Consider the following 21,069-nt stretch of genomic DNA (forward strand, 5'->3'; position numbering starts at 1 on the left):
TTGGTCAAAAACAGGTGGGGAGTGGCTGTGGTTTAGACTTAGCCCTCCCTTCGTTGGTGCCCTCTGGCTGGCACAGGCTGGTCCCATCTTTTCAGCACACGAACCTCTGGGCCTGAGTTTGAGTTTGAGTTTATTTATTTAGCACACAAATTTCAATGGTGCAAGGAGGGAACGAAGCCGGTTGGCTTGTACATAGGTTCCACCCCTATAACAAATTACAACAAGACAAATTTCAATGGCTAACAAATAAACATAAAAAAAGAGATAAAGTGCATACATAATCAATGTTATATGAGCAAAAAAGAACAGAAATGAGAAAAAAAAATAAAGAAATAAAGTGCAAAGTGATTCAGTAACAAATAAAGACAATAGAGATAATATACAAAAAATTAATTAATTTAACTCATAAAAAGACAGGTAAGGATGTAAGGATGAAGGCCTGAAACACAACAAACCCTCCCTACACTGACAGAACTCTCCATCCCAGGTGTCTGAGGGGTCAGGGCAGATAATACAGACCATTAAAACGCTTCCTCACAATGCTGCATTCAGCAGAGCTCACAGGCCTCTCATCCTCCCCTCCCTTCGGCCTTGGAGATGTTTTTCTTTCACTGTGGCTCTGTGTGCTCTCAACTTTGCCTCTGAATGATCAAACAGGTTACTGGTACTCATTGCATTAAGCTCAACACAAATCTATATGGTTTGCTTACAAGTTTCAGTGGTCTTTAAACTCAATGGGTTAGTCAAAAATATAAGACACAATAGGTTAGTTAAAACATGAGACTAAACTTTACTACTACTTAAAGTGAATGCATAAACAGGTACATGAAGGTAAATGTTTCACACCACACAGGATTCACTTGTTTAATTGTGTAAAATGAGTAAGTGCTCAATCTAATAAAACAATCATCAGTGAGATATATTCAGTGTTGATCAGTAATGTCAAGGTGGAGAATATGTGTTCAATGTTAGTTCTGATGAGGTAACTGTGTCTCCAGTGTACAGACACAGGTTCAACTTTATTCCATCAGTCAGTAAAACATTGGTGTTCTGTTTTATTTGTTAGTCAGTAAGGCACAATATCAACTTCAGTTAGTAAAGGCAAACATTCAGTGTTAAGACAGTTTTCACCCTAACACATGTCACGGTTATACATTTTCTTGGTAGGTTTATCGTCAGACAGATAATAGTAGTAGTTTATTTTGGTAATATGCATTAAACACATAGTAAAAAAATCAACAAACAGTCAAAAACTCATCACCAATCTTCCTTCCAAACTATATTCAATCTAACTTAGGAGTCCATAGTTATGGCATATGCCGAAAGGAATAAACTGAAGCTATCGGGCTTTAATCCTCCTCATGTATTAAGCCTCAACTATTTATATTTTAGTACTGTAGTGCCAATTGCCAAGAAAACAAAAAACAACAACCGCGGTATTACGATTATTACGATTTCACAATGTGTAAAATCAAAACTAGTCAAAATATGATTACATTACTAATTAGAAGTAGCTATTAATATACAACCAATTATTAATCCCCAGGGGGAAATGTTCCCGTTATGACACGGCCGGGGCACCATTTAGCTCAGTGGGTAGAGCAAGCGCCCCCATATGCAGAGGCTGTACCTAGTTCCCCCTCTCTCTGCTTCCCCATTTCCTGTGTCTCTCAACTGTACTGCCAATTAAAAGGCCCAAAAAACATATTTAGAAAAAAAAAAAACTAAAATACAATGGCACTAACAAATCTGAATGTTCACTGACTGAGCACCTTATTAAGAAGACAACATTATGGGGCGGTGCATGTGTAGCAGTTGTGAAATGGTTGCTTATAGGCTGAAGGAGGACAACGCCATGCATCTGAGTTGGTTCTTTTATTCTGCAAAGGCAGCACAGGGGCAGAGTCAGGAAACACACAGTTGCAGGTAGAAACAGTCTGCCTCCACAACAAGAGCAGCCATAGTTTTTTTCTTTTTTGCTGCTCTTTACTGTATTGTTTGTCAAAATAAAAAAATTAATGAATGAATAAATAAATAAATAGTAATAAAACGAAAATTATCACATGAAATTAATATGTCTATAACCCACTTGTAAATAATAATTATTAGAAAAACAGAATAAAAATCACCATGAAATTATTAAATAAAAATAGTCCATACTTTTCGTCTACACAAGGAGAATAATAAAAAAAACTGAAATAATGTGTGCTCTAGTGACGTTTTTACAGCTCTGACCAAACTTAACTCTCATATATTTACCACAAACACATCTCAGAAATCACATTTCAAAGCATTTTTCAGACAAAACGCACCTGCAAATGCAGCACAGGGGCAGAGTCAGGAAATCAATCAATCAATTTGTTTATTTCGGGCATGTCAATTTAAATCATCATCATCACACTTCATCTTAGTTCAAATAATACAATACACATGGCCAAAAGGGGAAGCGGGAGAAGCAAAAGCTGATCTAGTCCCGCCCCCATTACCCACAGAATAAAAATATTTATCACAATCTTTTCTTTTGCTTTTTTTTTTACATTTTGATATAACATTCTTTTACTTATGACATTTTGACATAACATGTTAGCAGTAGGTAGTATACAGAGCTGAAGTTTAGCTCTAGACAGTACATACAGATTATGTGTGTGTTTGCACATGTGTCCATATTTGTCAACACACAGTTTCAGGTAGAAACAGTCTGCCTCCTACGACAGGCCACAAAACACACACACGGGAGACGTCACGTTAAACCGAAACTACAGCCGCTTTTTCACGGTAAAAAAAACAATTGAAAACACAGTAACACATTAATAAAAGGCTGTCGTTACTTTAGCGCACTGTTTCAACCGCATTACATGACAGTTTAAGTGCAGATTTTACAGAGTAACGTGAGAGCAAGCAGCCATAGTTTTGCCGGGAGTTTGGTCCGACGTCACCCACGTACCCCCTTGTGTGTTACCCCAATATCGCTCCCCCTTGCTACAGGTGAAGATGGAACTTAGAAAGAAATAGAACTGATATAAAACAATACAGGAAATTCTAACTTTTTTTAGATAGTGTAGTGTAGCATTGACCAGGTTTTGAGAATGTTCACCATAATTAATTAGAAAAATAAATAAATAATGACAATAATGAATGATCAGATGAATAAAACAAAAGTAAACATTGACACAGCTACACGTGGCACAGTGGTTAAGGCGGCCGCCCCATGTAGAGGCTACAGTCCTCAACGCAGCGTGTCATTCCCCCTCTCTCTGCCTCCCCCTTTCCTGTCTACCTCACTCACTATCAAATAAAGGCAAAAAACGCCAAAAAATATACTTAAAAAAAAAGAAAAGAAGACAACATTACGTCCATCTTCAGGCCATTGCACATGTGAAAGTCACGGTATTGAGAAGTCTTTATGATTAATTAACCGTGGCGTTCAAAGAGGAACTATGCAAGTACAGTCGCTTTTCCACTGTGTTGCTAACCCTCCTCCTGGCCATGTGCATACGTTTTCAACATAGCCAATGAGAAAGCAATAAATAGAGCGGTGTGTGTTACGGATGTTATGATGTGTATGTTTGTGTAGTCTAATCTGTCATAAACAAGAGATTACGGGTAACAGGGTGTGTTTCTGTCACAGTGCGCCAAAGTAGCATAGTTCAGGTAATATTCTTGCATAGTTCCTCTTTAATACCGCGGTTAATTGTGAAAACAAGTAATCGTGATATCCCTACTTCACACAAGACATTCACCCTCAGCTTCACATTCTGAGCTGAGGCCGAGGAGTAAAAACCCTTTAATGTGTTTAATCACCGACAGTGGAGTGGTCGTTGTCCTGCGGGTGTGTGAGCTGCACGTGGTTTGATGAGTCTCTGACAGCTCTGAGCTCAGGCTGCAGAGTCGATCATGATGACTCAGTGAAGAGCTACCGACTCCGCTGTGTGTCCTCCTGATATGAGCACATCAACTAATAGTTAATCAGTTTCCTCAGGAACTTATCGACCGGAGCGTCTAGCTCTAGTCGACCTTCGATGACTGCGTCAGACCTGATCAATAGTTCTCCATGGACATTTTTAGATTTAGTCAAATATTTAAAAGAGAAAGAGCTCACATACCTTCAACATTTCTAATCATATCTCCTGAAATGTCCCTGAGCGGTATTAAAAAAAGCAATAACAGGTCAGATTTATTATGTGAATACATTTGCATAAAAGTAGTAGAGGGCAGTGTTTGCATGTAATTCAGCACAATCTGTTACTCTCTTCGCTCTATCCAGTGTCATGCAACACAACGACCGGTCAAATGTTCAGTTTGGAGTAATTTTACCTTCATGAACCTAATAAACTGGCAGCTGAGTGGAGTATAGAGAGATGTGACACCATCTAAATCCAGCTGACATTCACATTTCAATCAATCTAAGACAGTTATGTAGTTGAGAAGCAGCAGATGAACATCCACGAGTGCAGCAGATTACATATAATCACCGACTTCATCGTCCACCTCTTTTCAGTTTCACCCAAAGGACATTCAATAAAATCCACACAACAAAAACACACAGAACATGTAGGCTACCACAACAACATCATACAAAGGTGACAATGAGCAGAAAGCAGCAGCAGATGAACACCAGAGAGCAAATCAATCCTATAAATAACAGGACAAGAGCAGCAAGTGTTACCTTGATGCAAATGTAACCCCCGGTTACTAGGAATATTGAATAAATAAATTAATAAAAAATAATCATAATTTTATTTACACTGGTTGATTTATATTTAGGTTACATTATTTAAATTAATAAATCATAATTAATTAAGAAATAAATATACGTATGTATATATTTTTTTAGTGTAACTATAACAACCTTCCTCTGATATGGCTGTGTAACCCAGTACCCTCACTCTCAGAGCTGCACCTGGAGAGACAAGAGGCAGAAAACTAACAGAGAGAAAGAGAAAGAAGGAAGAAACATCCTGGAGTAGTTACAATCCTGCTGCTTTAAACCAAAGAGCCTTGGTGAGTTTACAACAACTTAACAACAAAGTAACTCTTTAACTGACTGTCAAAGGAAAAAATAAGTCGTTAGCAAGTAAATTAGCGCTAGCATTAGCAACGTTAGCATTGGTTGCCGTTACTGGCCGTTTCCATGGTTACTGACGCTAAGGCAAATGCCGGTGGCTGGGATCAGCTGATTAGCAGCTGATCCGGTTGTAAATATAGATCGTTTTGGTGTTTAATAAATAAGTTGGTGAAAGAAAAGATAGTTTATGATAATAATATGAACATAATTGAGCGAATGTTTTAGATTTATATTGGTTATTTTCCTGGCTTGTGCTTTCAAGGCCAGGAGCTTGTGTGTGTGCCGGATCATCCTTCCTCCTCATCGTCCCCCCCCCCCCCCCCCTTCATCGTCACCCCCCTTCACCTTCATCACCCCCCTTTTTCTTCATCTTCACGAAAGAGACTGTGATTCTTCAGCTCAGCTGGTTCTGAGGGACATTTCAGTTGGGACTGAGGTGGCGAGCCAACCCAGAACAGTCTGTCAGAGAAAAAAAATCTGATTTTCTGACCTGAGTAATTTAAAAACATTTGATATGTGCACCAGGTTATTTTTAAGTTGATCAACCTCACCTTTGTATATTGACCTGTCCAATACGGTTTAGTCTTTCAAGAATAAATGATTTGTGTATTTAAAGAAGTGATTTTTTACCTGCTCAATGGTCGGATTAATTATGAGGGTTTAGATATGAATTGTTATCAACTGTGAGCTGGTTAACCGTAAAGTGATGTCATTCTCCGTCGACGGACACACCTGAGGAGAGAGTTTCGACTATGTTCCACCACAAGGAGTGGGATTCAACAGATGACGGTCTGGGAGCGTCCATGGATGATCAGAGAAGTGATACTCCAATTAGAGACTGGGCAGAATCCCTCATCAGCTGTACGACAAGAGCTCCCTGAACTCCCGTTGCTGCTAAGAGAATGGCCTCGGTTGGAGATGAGAGGAGGTGTTCTCTACCGGAAGAGGAAAGAAAAGGAAAATACCAACTTCCAACTAGTGCTGCCCAAAGAGCTGAGAGCAACAGCCATGAAGAGCTTGCATGACGACATGGGTCACTTAGGAATAGAGAGAACAACAGACCTCCTGAGCTCCAGATTCTACTGGCCCAAGATGGCAGCTGAAGTGGGAGCAAAGATAAAGACATGTGACCGCTGCGTACGGAGAAAGACCCCCCCCCCCCCAAAAGGCTGCACAACTGGTAAACATTCAAGTTACACGTCCAACAGATCACTACACCAAATATGCAGTCGCTGTCCCCACACCCAACCAGAAAGCTCGTACTGTGGCCAAGTGTCTCTGGGAGAACTTCATCATCATCATCATCCACTACAGTTTCCCAGAGCGCTTACACAGTGACCAAGGGTCCGACTTCGAATCCAAGACCATCAAAGAGCTGCGCGAATTGGCCGGAATCAAGAAAGTCAGAACAACACCATACCACCCAAGAGGAAACCCTGTTGAGAGATTCAACCGAACACTTCTGAGCATGCTGGGAACCTTGCAAGACCAAGACAAAGTGCATTGGCGTGACTTTGTACGACCATTAGTGCATGCCTACAACTGCACTAAAAATGAAGTCACTGGATTCAGCCCATGTTTCAGACAGGAACTGCTTCAAGGAGTGGCAAAAGTGACTGGATTGAGGAAAGCGAGCCGAGAAAATAAAATTAATTCATATTTTGTTGTCTGTTGGAAATTTTACTCCTGATAGCCAAGGCCTGGGACAACCATATACCTGTTTAAAGTTGGAAAAGCCTCTTCTTGTTGATCTGTGTGTTTAAAAACATTTTTTTTTTTTTAAATTCAATTTCCGTTCTTTGGAACACCCCCACATTTAAAACCACTGCTCCACCCCTGCATGTATGTCCCTCAGTCAGTTGTGGTTAAGCAGCCAAGTAGGTGTAACGGGACGTACACACCTTTGAGAGGGGAGAGTGTAACCCCCGGTTACTAGGAATATTGAATAAATTAATTAATAAAAAATAATCATAATTTTATTTACACTGGTTGATTTATATTTAGGTTACATTATTTAAATTAATAAATAATTATTAATTAAGAAATAAATATATGTATATATTTTTTTTGTGTAACCATAACAACCTTCCTCTGATATAAAAGGCTGTGTAACCCAGTACCCTCACTCTCAGAGCTGCACCTAGAGAGACAAGAGGCAGAAAGCTAACAGAGAGAAAGAGAAAGAAGGAAGAAACATCTCCTGGAGCAGTTACAATCCTGCTGCTTTAAACCAAAGAGCCTTGGTGAGTTTACAACAACTTAACAACAAAGTAAACTCTTTAACTGACTGTCAAAGGAAAAAATAAGTCGTTAGCAAGTAAATTAGCGCTAGCATTAGCAACGTTAGCATCGGTTGCCGTTACTGGCCGTTTCCATGGTTACTGACGCTAAGGCAAAATGCCGGTGGCTGGGATCAGCTGATTAGCAGCTGATCTGGTTGTAAATAACTAATACTAATAATTAATATAGATCGTTTTGGTGTGTTTTGGTGTTTAATAAGTAAGTTGGTGAAAGAAAAGATAGTTTATGATAATAATATGAACATAATTGAGCGAATGTTTTAGATTTATATTGATTATTTTCCTGGCTTGTGCTTTCAAGGCCAGGAGCTTGTGTGTGTGTGTGTGCCCATCCTCCTCCTCCTCCTCCTCATCGTCACCCCTCTTCCCCCCATCATCATCGTCCTCCTCCCCTTCACCTTCATCACCCCCCTTTTTCTTCATCTTCACGAAAGAGACTGTGATTCTTCAGCTCAGCTGGTTCTGAGGGACATTTCAGTTGGGACTGAGGTGGCGAGCCAACCCAGAACAGTCTGTCAGAGAAAAAAAATCTGATTTTCTGACCTGAGTAATTTAAAAACATTTGATATGTGCACCAGGTTATTTTTAAGTTGATCAACCTTACCTTTGTATATTGACCTGTCCAATACGGTTTAGTCTTTGAAGAATAAATTATTTGTGTATTTAAAGAAGTGATTTTTTTTATTTCTGTCTTGTCACTTTTATTGATAATTTACGTGCTGTGGTAATACTGTTGCTGTCATCATTATTATTTTGTTTATTATTTTATTTGTTTATTAGTGATTAGATAATCCACCTGCAGGTAGGAACAAAATAGCATTTGACATAACAAAATAGGAATAAATAGTTTAATAATAACATAATTAGAAGTAACCAAATTAGATAGGCTTACTTACCAGACAGGTGGAGAGAACAAAGGTTATTTATTCATTTTATTATATATATAATATTCATTTTGGGTTATATGTGATTTTGTTGCTGTTGTTGTCATTTTGAAAGAAAGAAATACAAAAAGAAAAGAAAAAGAAACCGAGAAGAAGACGACAATCAATTCATATTGAAATAAATTTCATTATTTACTTTTGTATATACCCCAGCAGTGACCTCTTGTTTGTTTTCTTTCTACTTACACCCATTTCTCCAGAGTGAATCTAATCTTCTGAGTACTGGTCCACATCTAAGTTTTCATTTTATTTACTTTACATTAATAACTGGTTCTTCCTTTTAACCAGGTGTTACACAAACACTTAATGTGTTCAATGGGGAACAAAAGACAAAGTGTATGTGTGTGTGTGAGCCGACCTCTTGGCTTGAATGGACAGAGGATGTGTGTGTGGTTTGACAGCAGTGTAAACATGTTATGAAGAAGAACATACTGTAGAGGAGGGCTGCATAAACTGAACATTGTGTTGTGTTGTACGTCCAGTGCTGAGTAGAGAGAGAGTGGAGAAAATGTGAATAAGACTCTCAACAAGAATGAATGAAGCTTATGATCAATATCACTGTATTACAGTTTTTCTCGATTGTTTACACACAATTTCTGGTTCTTGAGGCACAATGGCCTCAACATCTAACTCATGCACCGACCCCCTGAACCAAGTCTGCTAAACTACAAGCACAATTCCTGCTTTACACTCAAATTGCAGTTCTAAAACACTCTTTTTTTCAAAACACTACACACAATTCTCTGCATTTGGCTCAATTTTCATGAAGAAAATCTCTTGTTTTCACGAGTAACACACTGTTATTCAAAATTCTAAAGTTAGTTTCCCTACTATGCACACTGACTCATCACATGGGTAAACACCTGTCACACAGTTTTACAATTAGCAATCAGAGCTTTAGCATAAAAGGGAAACATAACAGGCAGTGATGGACTGACACCAAAAAGAGAGAAACCAAACAGAGAGAGAAGCCACACAACATAAACACACACACATATAGCAGTGATCATAATGATGATGAGAAAAGAAAATGCATTGATCACCAAAATTAGGTACATGTTGATAGAGGGATTCGAACTTAGACTAGAACAAAGTCTTTGACTGCAAAGAGCGCTCCTCTACTAGGTGAGCTACATGTTACTGTAGTCTCATCTTCTCAAAATTATGTGTTCAGTCTTTCAAAATTGTTCGGCTGTAAACCAGCTGACCCCGACCGACTCTTTCTTTTTCTTTTGTGGTCAGATCAGCATTTGTTACCGTGTATTTGAGTATCAAAACAATATTCTAAAATTTTACAACACATTTATATATGCACTGTCTGTAGTTACAGTAAAAAAAAAAAAAGCCTAAGTCATTATGATAAATGGAGTAGAAGTGTTTTGCATTCATCATAGTGTTTTACACTGAGCACATCAGTGTTCAACTGGTTCTTATAAATGTCTAGTCATATGATGGTTTGCGTGTGTCATTTGAGACTAAAATAGCATTTTGAGAATAAATAACATTGTTTTGAATGTAAAGTTTTATTTTGCAGGAGAAGTTAGGGGTTTTGCCCATTGTGTGTGTGTTTTTGGATTTGTGTGTAGAGTTATGAGAGTATGAGGCATGCTTTCAGAAATTGTGTGTAAACAATCGAGAAAAACTGTAAACAAGAGATGAAAGTCCAAACTGGGCCAGTTTAACATAATGACATCATATCACAAAGCAAGTGAGCATCACTTGCATCAATACACTCAAGTCAAACAACCACAGCAGCAGCAGCACAAGACACAGTTAGCAGCGTTAGCAGCGTTAGCAGCGTTAGCACAGACAGACAGAAGAGGCCAAGAGTCAAACACAAGCGGCAGCACAGCACACAAACACCAAGCAGAGGAAGAAACTACTAAAACTTAACTGAACAGAGTCGGTTGAGGTGAAGCAGCAACACCAACAGAGGTGTTTCATCCGAGCTAACATCGCTACATCATCACTTCTGGTTCAGGTGGCTGAAGCCAGAGAGCAGGTGGAGCTGCAGCTTTAAACAGGCCGGCACAGCACAGAGGGTGCGCTTGATTTGAGTGTCCAGTCAAACACTGCAATAAATAAAAGTTACTTCTATGGAGTTTATCCTGTTGGATATGTATTGGCTGACACTTTGACCTGGAGCTAATGGGCCCGAACGGGTCCATGGCACTGGTCCGACCTCCCATTGGTTCGAACTTCCATTGGTCCGACAATCGGAGTAATGAGAGTTCAAACTAATGGGAGGTCCTCATTAGTTCGAACTGGACTAGTTATTAGCATTAGTCCAACTCTCCATTCTTACCGTTCACTATGCATTTATATAATTATTCATATAGGCTCCACCTGTCAATAAGACACACGTGGAAGAAGAGGTGCAGTTTATTGTGTTTCACCAACGAGGAGCTGTCATTACGCACGACTTTTACGCACTGCTGCGTGCTCATTAGTGTCCATAATTAAACCTTGACACTCATATCAAATCAAACTTACATTACAGACAGGTGGACTGGGTTCTCTGTCTCTCTCTCCCACTCCGAACAGACAGACGGACGCAATCAGAAAGGAAACGGAGGCTGCGCATTGATCCTTTTTTCCTTTCTGGGATCAAACGGATCATGTGCAAAACAAGCACTTCATATTAATAACATATAACGCTCATTATGCTTCCAGCCTGTCTAGCCTCTACCTGGTGTTTTTACTAAACTTAACCAACTCCTTTCTTCATTGCCTGAACCTAACCAAAGCCAAATTTACTTTTTTTTTCTCTCAGTCTGCTGTCAGCAGGAGCGGCGGCTGCAGCAGGCTCGCGCCCGTGAAGTGAGCTCAAGCCGCCGGGTTCAGCCACACTCGAGCGGAGGGGGGGGGCGGGGGGGGGGGGGGTGTATTTCTTTTACTCTGTACTCTGGGAGGGGGGGCTTTGATTATCAGTTTACACATCTTGATCAGCATTTATGATGGTTGTGCGCGATCTGACATGATCTGGCTCCTGGAGAGAGAGAGAGAGAGAGAGAGAGAGAGAGAGAGAGATAGAGAGAGAGAAGGAGTGAGAGAGAGAGAGAGAGAGAGAGAGAAAGCTGCATGCTCCTATCAATGGAAGAGCTTGTCACAAAGTAGCGATGACAGTTCGAACTAACGGGACCACCCACTGGTTCGACCTCCTATTGGTCCGACTTGTGGTTGATTTTGTCGGAGTAACGGGAGGTCGAACCAATGGGCAGTTCCCCCACGAATACTCATTTTGTCTCTTTTTTTTGTCCTTTTGTGTCTCTTTCAAGTCATTCTGCACCTGTTTTTACTAGTCTTGTGTGTCTCTGTGCTCATTTAACAACCATTTGTAGTTAGATTGTAGCTGGTGTTACATATTTTCTCATTTATGTTGTCATTTGTTTGAGTTTCTGATAAGAAATGACATCAATTTACTTCATACAGAAGCTGTGATGCAGGAGGCCCAAGATCCCTGAGTTACGTTTAAAAAAAGAAAGAAAGAAAGAAAGAAAAACTTGTCATTTTTGAAGCTGCTTGTGAAGACTCTGGCATCTGTCCAGTGCAACAACATATCATCAACATATTACAATACAAACCATGTACAAAGCAAAAAATAAACTTCTTCCTCAAGATATCCAGAATCTGTTTAAAATTAAGGATTCCAGTTATAACCTGAGAAGACCACTATTATTTGAGAAACCAAAGACTCAAACTACTGTAAAAAAAAAAAAAAAATCACTGTCTTTCTGTTAGAGGGGTTAAGATCTGGAATAATTGTCCTGAAAATGTTAAATTATGCTGTACTCTAGTCAGCTTTAAAAAACTTTATAAGAACAACATAATTTCTCGTTACAGTATGGAAAATGAAGTTCAATGATTTTGTACTATTGGGTTACGCGCATAGACTGTAAAAAGAATGGACGTAGCGTCCGTGACGTCACCCATTGGTTTTGGGGAGTCGTTTTTGTGACTCCAATATGGCGGCCTGAACAGCGCCATGTTGGATTGGCCGGCCGAGAACCCGCCCACTGGCCTCGAAGCAGCTGTCCACGGAGCTGCTCGGACCTGTCACTCAACGTTTCCGCGCCCTAATTGGCCAGAATTTTAACCTAATAACAGTAAAACGGTAGAGTTAAAAAAAAATCACCCCTGTCAGAGTGTGTGCGGGGGTAGAAACTATCGATTGAGACGAAAAAACGTTCTGACACCAGGCTTTTAACATGTTTACTGAGGATGTAAAGTCGGCGATTTTAACATGGGGGCCTATGGAGAATGCTGCTTTCTGACACCAGCCCCCAGAGGAATCCGAGGGGATTGCAGTTTTTTGAACGCGGAAGTGAGCTTCACTTCTCAGACCGACAACTGCCCCCTTGGTTACGCGCTGTGTACAATTCTTTATTTTGTTGTGATCAGAAATTTAAGTGTACTGATTAATTTCAAATGTCTGTGATCTGATCCTATTGTATTAACGCGTATATATATATATATATATTTTTTTTTAATTATTATTATTATTTTATTTTAATTTTTTAAGGTAAAAGGGGTAGGGGTATATAAGCTTTGGCTTCAACCTACACCCTTTCGGTTATATAAGCTTGATATACCGAAATAAATAAATTCATTAAATTCATTCATTCATATCTGCCACTGGACGCACCAGGCAGGATATAATGTATGTAGGTTATTTATGTCCAGTAAAGTAGCACATATGAATGCAAACCAGTGCACAGGTCTGATGAACCCACCAGGGGGTCTGGAGCAGACGTATGAGCTGAGAGGCTCCGTTCCTCCAACTAATTACAGATGGAGCTCGGCGCCTGCAGTGGCTCAGGAGCTGCAGCGGGTCGTTCACTAATCGGGGGGTCAGCAATGGGTTCAATCCCCAGCTCCTCCACTCTGCATGTCAATGTGTCCTTGGGTTTGATACTGAACCCCGAGTTGCCCCTGATGTACTGTGAGTGTTGAATATATTACAGAGGGAGCTGTGTGAGAGAAACTCAGAGCTGTGAATGCTTGTTCAAATCGATTTTTTTGGTATTTTCTGACAATTATTCATAATAAATCAACAGATAAAGCAAATAGAATCCGCCATCTCACTACACATCTTCAATAATACATTACATTTATGTTAAATATGAACGTGTGCATGCAGGGCCGTTGTATAGGGGAGAAAGGTGGTGATAATTCTAGGGGCCCAGTGCCCAGTGGGGCCCATAAAAAACCCCAGTAGTCTAATCTTTGTATGACTGAATTATTCTGCAAAAATTCAACATCTTTCCAAGAATATTTGTCTTATTTCTTATCCAAATGTCTCATTTCTAGTCAAAACTAATCTCTTTCCACTTAAAATAAGACTCATAACCTAAAAATTAACTTTTTTTTAGATCATTTTCACTTGTTTCAAACAAATTTTCAAGTGAAATAAGTAGAAAAATCCAGTGAAAGCATGTTTTTGTGCTTGTAATAAGGAAGAAAAACGTGTTCTATTATCAGATTTTTTCTACTTATTCCAAGTGAAAATATGCTTGAAAGGAGTAAAAAGTGTCTAAGAACAAGCTACTTTTAATATGATGTGTCTTATTTTAAGTATAATGAGATTTGTTTTGACTAGAAATTACATTTTGAGAAATAAGACAAATATTCTTGGTAAGATACTTGAGTTTTTGCAGTGTAATGCTGCATTAGCATCAAAACAAAGTAGGCTAAATAATACATGATAATACATACGTAGTCTAAGAAAAAAAAAAACTGGAAAAGTTAGAGGGAGGGGCCCACTTTAGTATTCTTTAAGGGGGCCCAGAATTCCTAGCAACGGCCCTGTGTGCATGTCCTTGCTCTTTCAGGTATGACTGGTGATTAATGCTGGCACTGTGTGTGTGTGTTGATTCCCAGGACACACTGCTGGAGCTGCTCTGTGATGCAGTGGCGTCGTCGGTACGGCAGGGGAAAGGCCTCGTGATCAGCGGCTTCCCCCGAGACCTGAGGCAGGCGGAGGAATACGAAGCCAAGGTGACAGAATAAAAGACAGAGAGAGAGAGAGAGAGAGAGAGAGAGATGGAGGGAGGGAGGGAGTTCTCCACAAATTGGAGTCATAGAAACTCTGAGCTGGTTTGATTGTCAGCGGTAGTTTGACATCGGTGACAGTTTAGATGTGACTCAGTGTTAATGGAGCAGTGACAAAGTGTGGAAATAACAGGAGGAAATGGGGAGGATGTCACTGTGACATCATAATGACATAAAGAAAAATGTTGTGTTTTTATACACACACACACACACACACACACACACTAGGGTGACCAGGTTTCCCGCTTTGTGCGCCGCATTTTCATCCCTGTCTGAAAATGTGCAAACTGAAAAAATGAAAAGTCCCGTACTTAATATAGATACTATTTGGGTCTGTTAAAGGGATAGTTCAACATTTTGGCAAATTGTCCCATTGCCATAATCCCTATAGTCATAGCAGTAGGTTCGTTACCTTTAATTGTCGGTGCAAGCTATTTTTAGAACGGCGGAGCAGAGCCGCGAGCTGCTCAGAGCTACGCTACGGAGACTAATGGGATTTCTTGGTTTCCTTCATCAAACTCATCAAATACACAATCCAACAACTCCACAACGCTCTGGTGGACAAGTTGTGACCTGCACATTCACCACGCTATGAGATAATAACAGAACGTTACGAGACAGAGCCGTTTTAGAGGGAAATGCAGAGACTGCTTGATGAAAGACTGCCCTGGACAGGAACGCGCATCAGCGGTTTTGCATGAATTTCCCTCTAAAACAACTCTGTCTGGTAACGTTGTGTTATTATCTCATAGCGTGGTGAATGTGCAGGTCACAACTTGTCCACCAGAGCGTTTTGGAGTTGTTGGATTGTGTATTTGATGAGTTTGATGAGGGAAACCAAGAAATCCCATTAGCCTCTGTAGCGTAGCTCTGAGCAGCTCACGGCTCTGCTTCGCCGTTCTAAAAATAGCTTGCACCGACAATTAAAGGTAACGATTCACCTATAGGGATTATGGCAATGGGCCAATTTGTCAAAATGTTTAACTATCCCTTTAAATGTATTTCCTCAAATGCAAATCATGTTTTTAGGAAATTCCTGTGTAATTACTACAGTAACTAACTACTACTATTAACCTGCATTGACTTCCCTTCCTCCTGCCCCTGCGGTGTCAGATGGGTGAACCCAGTGCTGTTCTCCTGCTGAGCTGCTCGCCCGACACCATGTCCAGTCGTCTGCAGTGTCGCGGCCGCTCCATCCATCCCTCCACAGACAGAGACGGCGCCGTGCACCGACGGGCCGAGAGCTTCTGCAGCAGCAGCAGCAGCAGCCGGGCGGTGGCCGCTCACTACGAACGCAAGAGGCTCCTGCACACGGTGAGTTGAGTGTGACAGGCAGGGTCGGCTCTAGGATGTTGGTGGCCCCCTAAACAAGGTTTTTGTTTGTGGCCCTGCACTCTAAGCACAAACACCAAATCACTGGTTAAAACTGAATACAGACGTGTTTATCCCTCTGAGGTTTGAGGCCATTTTCTCGACTTTTACATATTTTCTTAAATTGATCTTTTTAAAGCAGAAGTAAGCGATCCGGTCGTTTTGGCTAATGCTGCGTTCCAGGCAGGCTTTTGAAACCGTAAGTTACAGCTTCAAGTCACAACTTACGACTTTGTAGCGTTCCAGGCAACCCACTCGTGTTTCTCCGACCTGTTTTACCTGTGAAAGTCACTATAACGGCCACTCGTAACTTCTGACCCGTGAACTCGTACCAGATTGAACTGGTACGACTTCACAGGTCGGAAAAACACGAGTTACGGGCTGCCTTGAATGCACCATAACGTCTTGTCAGCCGATGGAGTTAGCAGCCCCCGCCCTCGTCATGGATCTATTGGTCCTCGTCCCTACGTCACCACATTCACGCGCATCCCTTGGCTGCACACACAGAGAGCACTGCCCCTTTATGCCGTTCTCTCTCCTCATTGGATAAAAACTGTAGGATACGATAAATGTTTTCTCCTCGGCTCAGAGCAGAGCAGAGTGACTGACAGACCCGTGTTTCAGACCAAACACTCTATGTAAGTGATTGCTGTCGGAAGATATAACTATTTAAGACTTATATTAACACAAAAATATTGCTTACTTCTGCTTTAAGATACTTGCAGATGTAACAATACTCAAGTGTTTTATGTCTAAATATTAGAACCTCCGCTGTAAGCACACTGAGGCCAGTTTGTCTGAGAACACTGTAGAAAGAAATAATTTAGGCCAAATGCTGGAAATTTGAGGTCTGCTTTTTGAAAAAAATTCAAATCCCTTGTGAAAACACTCCTTCAGTCATGAGAATGAACTGTTTTGGTGCTTGAAATAGGATATGAATACAGTAATAGATAAGTGTAGAAAACAAGTCTAAAATGAAATTTTGTAAGATTGTTTTTTGAGCACAAATGTTGTCATTCTGCCGTTCTATTTTCACCAAATGTCTCAAATGTGAGATAAAAGAAGCTGAATATTGACTTCACATTACATATAAAGCTCATAGCTGCACGTGCAGACCTCAGGATGTTTAAATGACTTGATGAACCCCGGTACCTTTCTTTTTTTTTTTTTTTTTTATATATATTTTTTGGGCATTTATGCCTTTATAGATAGTACAGTTGAGACAGACAGGAAACGGGGAGGCAGAGAGAGGGGGAATGACACGCAGTAAACGGCGCCCGACGCGGGATTCGAACCAGGGCCGACTGCAGCGAGGACTGTGCCTCTATACATGGGGCGCCCGCTCTAACCACTACGCCACGCGACGCCCCACCCCGGTACCTTTCTGATCATGTGGCCCCCCACCTAACGGCTGTGGCCCTAAACAACCGCATAGAGTGTTTATGCCAGGGGCCGGCCCTGTGTGACAGGTTCGATTCCCGTTAAGGCTCACTGCTCTCCGAGGAACAAACTCACCCCCATCGAATTAACGTCGTCTCCTTTTAATCCACTTTAGCTGAGCTGAAATTCATTTGCTGTAATAAGCTCTCCAAACACTTTGCAGCCTTCTTTTAAAGTAATTACACTAAGAGGAGAAACTGTCCACACCAACATTTATCTCCACAAAAACATGACAGGCTCCTAAAGTGTTATGTAATCAGCTGCACTGTGGTTAGAAAAGTCCCCAATTATTTTTACCTCCTCATTATTCCACATTATTTTCTACACTGTGGCAAAAACTTTGCTCTTTAAATCTTTGTACGTGACCAGATTATTAAGTTAAATGAAAGACACAGTGGTGCTTTTAAACAGAAGTTAAATCCTTTGCACATGTCGTTCCCCCCCATTCTGCTTATTTTCCTGTCTCTCTACGCTGTCCTCTCAAATAAAGACAAAAGACGCCCACAAAGTATCTTTAAAAAATAATAAAAACACACAAGATTCATCCAAGTAATCAAATGAAAAAAACATAGTGAACCACACTGACAACATATCACATATCTGCACTAGTTTTTTTCTTCAATGTGTCATAGTATAGTAAAAGTGTAGTGTATGTTATATGGACCGATTCGAGTCTGAAATAAAGACTGATTAGGAAAAATGGACACAAATGAGATCATGAAAATCTGGACTGTTACACATCTGTTCATATCTGATTGATTGATTGATTGATTGATAGATTGGCTTGATTGTCCCCAAGGGAGAATTGTGTTTGCAACAGTTCTGCACACATGACAAGATATGACACATTAAAACATACTATAACTTAACAAATCATTCTGAGTGCAAAGAGCTAAGAATAAAATCAGTCCATAGATAGTTAATTAAAATGTCCTTGCAGTGCAGATGTTATTAAAAAAAACCCAACAGCTGAAGGAACAAATGTTTTTAGAAATCGGTTTTATTTGACCTTCATATTGGGCAGAAGTCAAAACTCCCTGTGGACATGGCTGAGGTTGTTTAAATAACCCCAATGATCCTTTGACCCACTTTAACAAACGATCAAGTCTGTTTTTATTGGCCAAACCAATGAATCATTGAAAAAGTTAACGTTGTCTTAAAGCATCAGTGTGTGTGAGCACTGAGGCAGGTTTTGTTTGCTGAAATGATGGTGCAGAAATTCAGTCCAGACTTTATTTTACCCTGAAATGAGGCCTCAGCAGTTCAAGTCATGAAGCGTTTTGAGTTTCAAAGTTTGTGTTTTTGGTACAAAATATTCTCAGAAAACAAACTCTGTGCTAAAAAACACTTGTCACTGCCAAACTCAGACTTTTCCCAGAGCTTCATACTGTATAAGGTTTAAATAAACTGTATTACTGCAGTTATGCACAGAACGAGGACAGTGGAGTCAGTCCCAAAATCTCTCAGTGTCTGTTATAAACAACAGGATTGATTACAGCTGTTTCTTTACAGATATGATCAATGAACCTGTTTATTAATGCACCAGTTAATATTTTGTCTTAAAGGAGACATATTATGCCTCCTTTCCTCAAATCAAAATAGTTCCCAGGTGTCTTGAAGACATGTCTGTGACATGCTGTGGTCAAAATAAAAAAACAGCCCTGTTCAGAACGGCTGGTTTCGGTGTCTGTGCCTTTAAATGCAAATGAGCCACTGCTAGCCCCGCCCCTTCTACCGGTACCAGGTAGGGGTGGTTTTATGCACTTTCGGATCCTAGTTACATCACTGGAAGAAAACTGAGGGAGCAGCTCGTGAAACCACATGGATTTCAACCTAGGGAGCCTGCAAATTACAGATTTATTTGTCAATTCTCACATTTTGGAGGCCGGAAGGCAAAACAAACACAGAAATATATGTTAAAGAGCCTTCAGAAAGTGATATTTCCATAATATGTCCCCTTTAAATACAAGTCGAGTTGAGAAGGCTACAGAGACTTAACTCACTGCACATTTGGTGGCAGGTTATTTCAGTTTCTAGTCGAGGGTGAATGTCGCTTTCAAATGAGCTGTTTGAACATTTAAATGCCACATCAGGTGTGTGTGTGTGTGTGTGTGTGTGTGTGTGTGTGGAGGGTGATGGTGGTGGTTTAATGCCACAACATATCGAGGTCATCAGTCTGCTGTGAGCTGGCAGGAGTCGCTCCGCAGCAGACTGTCGCCCTCGACCACACACACGCAGGGCCGTTGCTAGGAATTCTGGGCCCCCTTAAAGAATACTAAAGTGGGCCCCTCCCCCTAACTTTTCCTTTTTTTTTCTTAGACTACGTATGTATTATTGTTTTTTATTTAGCCTTCTTTGTTTTGATGCTAATGCAGCATTACACTGCAAAAACTCAAGTATCTTAGCAAGAATATTTGTCTTATTTCTAGTCAAAATGTAATTTCTAGTCAAAACAAATCTCATTATACTTAAAATAAGACACATCATATTAAAAGTAGCTTGTTTTTAGACACTTTTTTACTTCTTTCAAGCATATTTTCACTTGGAATAAGTAGAAAAAATCTGATAGTGGAGCAAGTTTTTCTTCCTTATTACAAGCACAAAAAACTTACTTTCACTGGCAGATTTTTCTATTTATTGTGAATTTAAGTGAAAATGATCTAAAAACAAGTTAATTTTTAGGTAATGAGTCTTATTTTAAGTGGCAAGAGATTAGTTTTGACTAGAAATGAGACATTTGGACAAGAAATAAGACAAATATTCTTGGAAAGATGTTGAGTTTTTACAGTGTACTATGAGTATTAGTCAGGGTCTTACGCAGAATAAATCAGTCATACAAAGATTAGACTACTGGGGTTTTTTATGGGCCCCACTGGGCGCTGGGCCCCTAGAGTTATCATCACCTTTCTCCCCTATACAACGGCCCTGCACACACACACGTGAAGACACAGACGTCTCCCTCTGAAAGGCCCTCGACCGTCTCGTCTTTTTTGTCTTTTTCGTCTGCAGATCGATGCCGAGAAATCTCCAGAGGACGTGTTCGCCCAGATCTGCCAGGCGATGGAGTCATCCTCCTCTTCCTCCTCCTCCTTCTGATCCGTTCATCCCAGCACCACCACCACTTCTCCTCCAGGAGGTGAAGGCCTCTCCCTCCAGACCCACCCACTCCACCTCTCACCTGCACCACACCACATCTGCTCATGAACTCCAGTGGTCTGCATGTCCCACCTGATGTTTTTTTTGAAAATCGGTGAAAACCTCTCTCTGCTTTTGACACTGACGACTGACGACGAAGCGCCTGGTTGTCACTTCCTGTTCCTGCTTCACCTTCACCTTCTCCTTCTCCTTCTTCTTGCATCGTCCACTTTTTCTCTCCGTCGACTGCCAACTGGATTGAGGCCAATAAATGTACAGAAAAGGGAGAAAAGCGTTTCCTGTTGTGACTGAGAGCGTGTTTCCAGTTGAATGTATTGAAATCTCTCTGCCATTTTGCCCCCCACCCTCTCCCACTCCCCTGTCCCCCCCTCTCCCACTCCCCTGTCCCCACTCTCCCACTCCCCTGTCCCCACACCCACTCCCCCACTCCCCCACCCTGGAGGAGATCAGAGAGGGTTCCCGCCGTGTCACAAAGTGAAAATGTCAGCGTGTGCTCATGCTCTCGTGTGCACAGCAACATGCTTTACATTGTTAACAAGCATGCAAGAATTACAATCAAGCTTCAACGGCCTTTTGTGCATTAAATAAAAAGCAGAGTATTAAAAAAATAAAAAAAGAGAGAGAGAAAGAGAGAGAGATAATATTTGCATTTGTATGTTTTTTTTCCGAGCTCATCGCACAAGTGCTTGTTCCAGTCTGGTATTTAACATTCAAATAAACACAGTGCATTTGCTAAAAGGAG

At 40.6% G+C, this 21,069-nt stretch overlaps 1 protein-coding gene across 3 annotated transcripts in view; it reads left to right on the forward strand.

Annotated features, from left to right (window-relative positions):
• ak5 (adenylate kinase 5) overlaps positions 1-21,069 on the forward strand; it is a 114,707-nt gene extending 93,638 nt beyond the window's left edge. For all 3 annotated transcript variants that reach the window (XM_085804232.1, XM_085804233.1, XM_085804234.1), the window contains exons 12-14: positions 14,190-14,306; positions 15,474-15,674; positions 20,181-21,069. In XM_085804232.1, coding sequence (XP_085660358.1) covers positions 14,190-14,306; positions 15,474-15,674; positions 20,181-20,267 — 405 coding nt within the window. In that variant the 3' untranslated portion in view covers positions 20,268-21,069. The remainder of the gene's footprint in view (positions 1-14,189; positions 14,307-15,473; positions 15,675-20,180) is intronic.

The sequence above is a fragment of the Trachurus japonicus genome, chromosome 17 (assembly GCF_045865225.1).
Source record: "Trachurus japonicus isolate A0001 chromosome 17, Traja_1.0".
Taxonomy (NCBI): domain Eukaryota; kingdom Metazoa; phylum Chordata; class Actinopteri; order Carangiformes; family Carangidae; genus Trachurus; species Trachurus japonicus.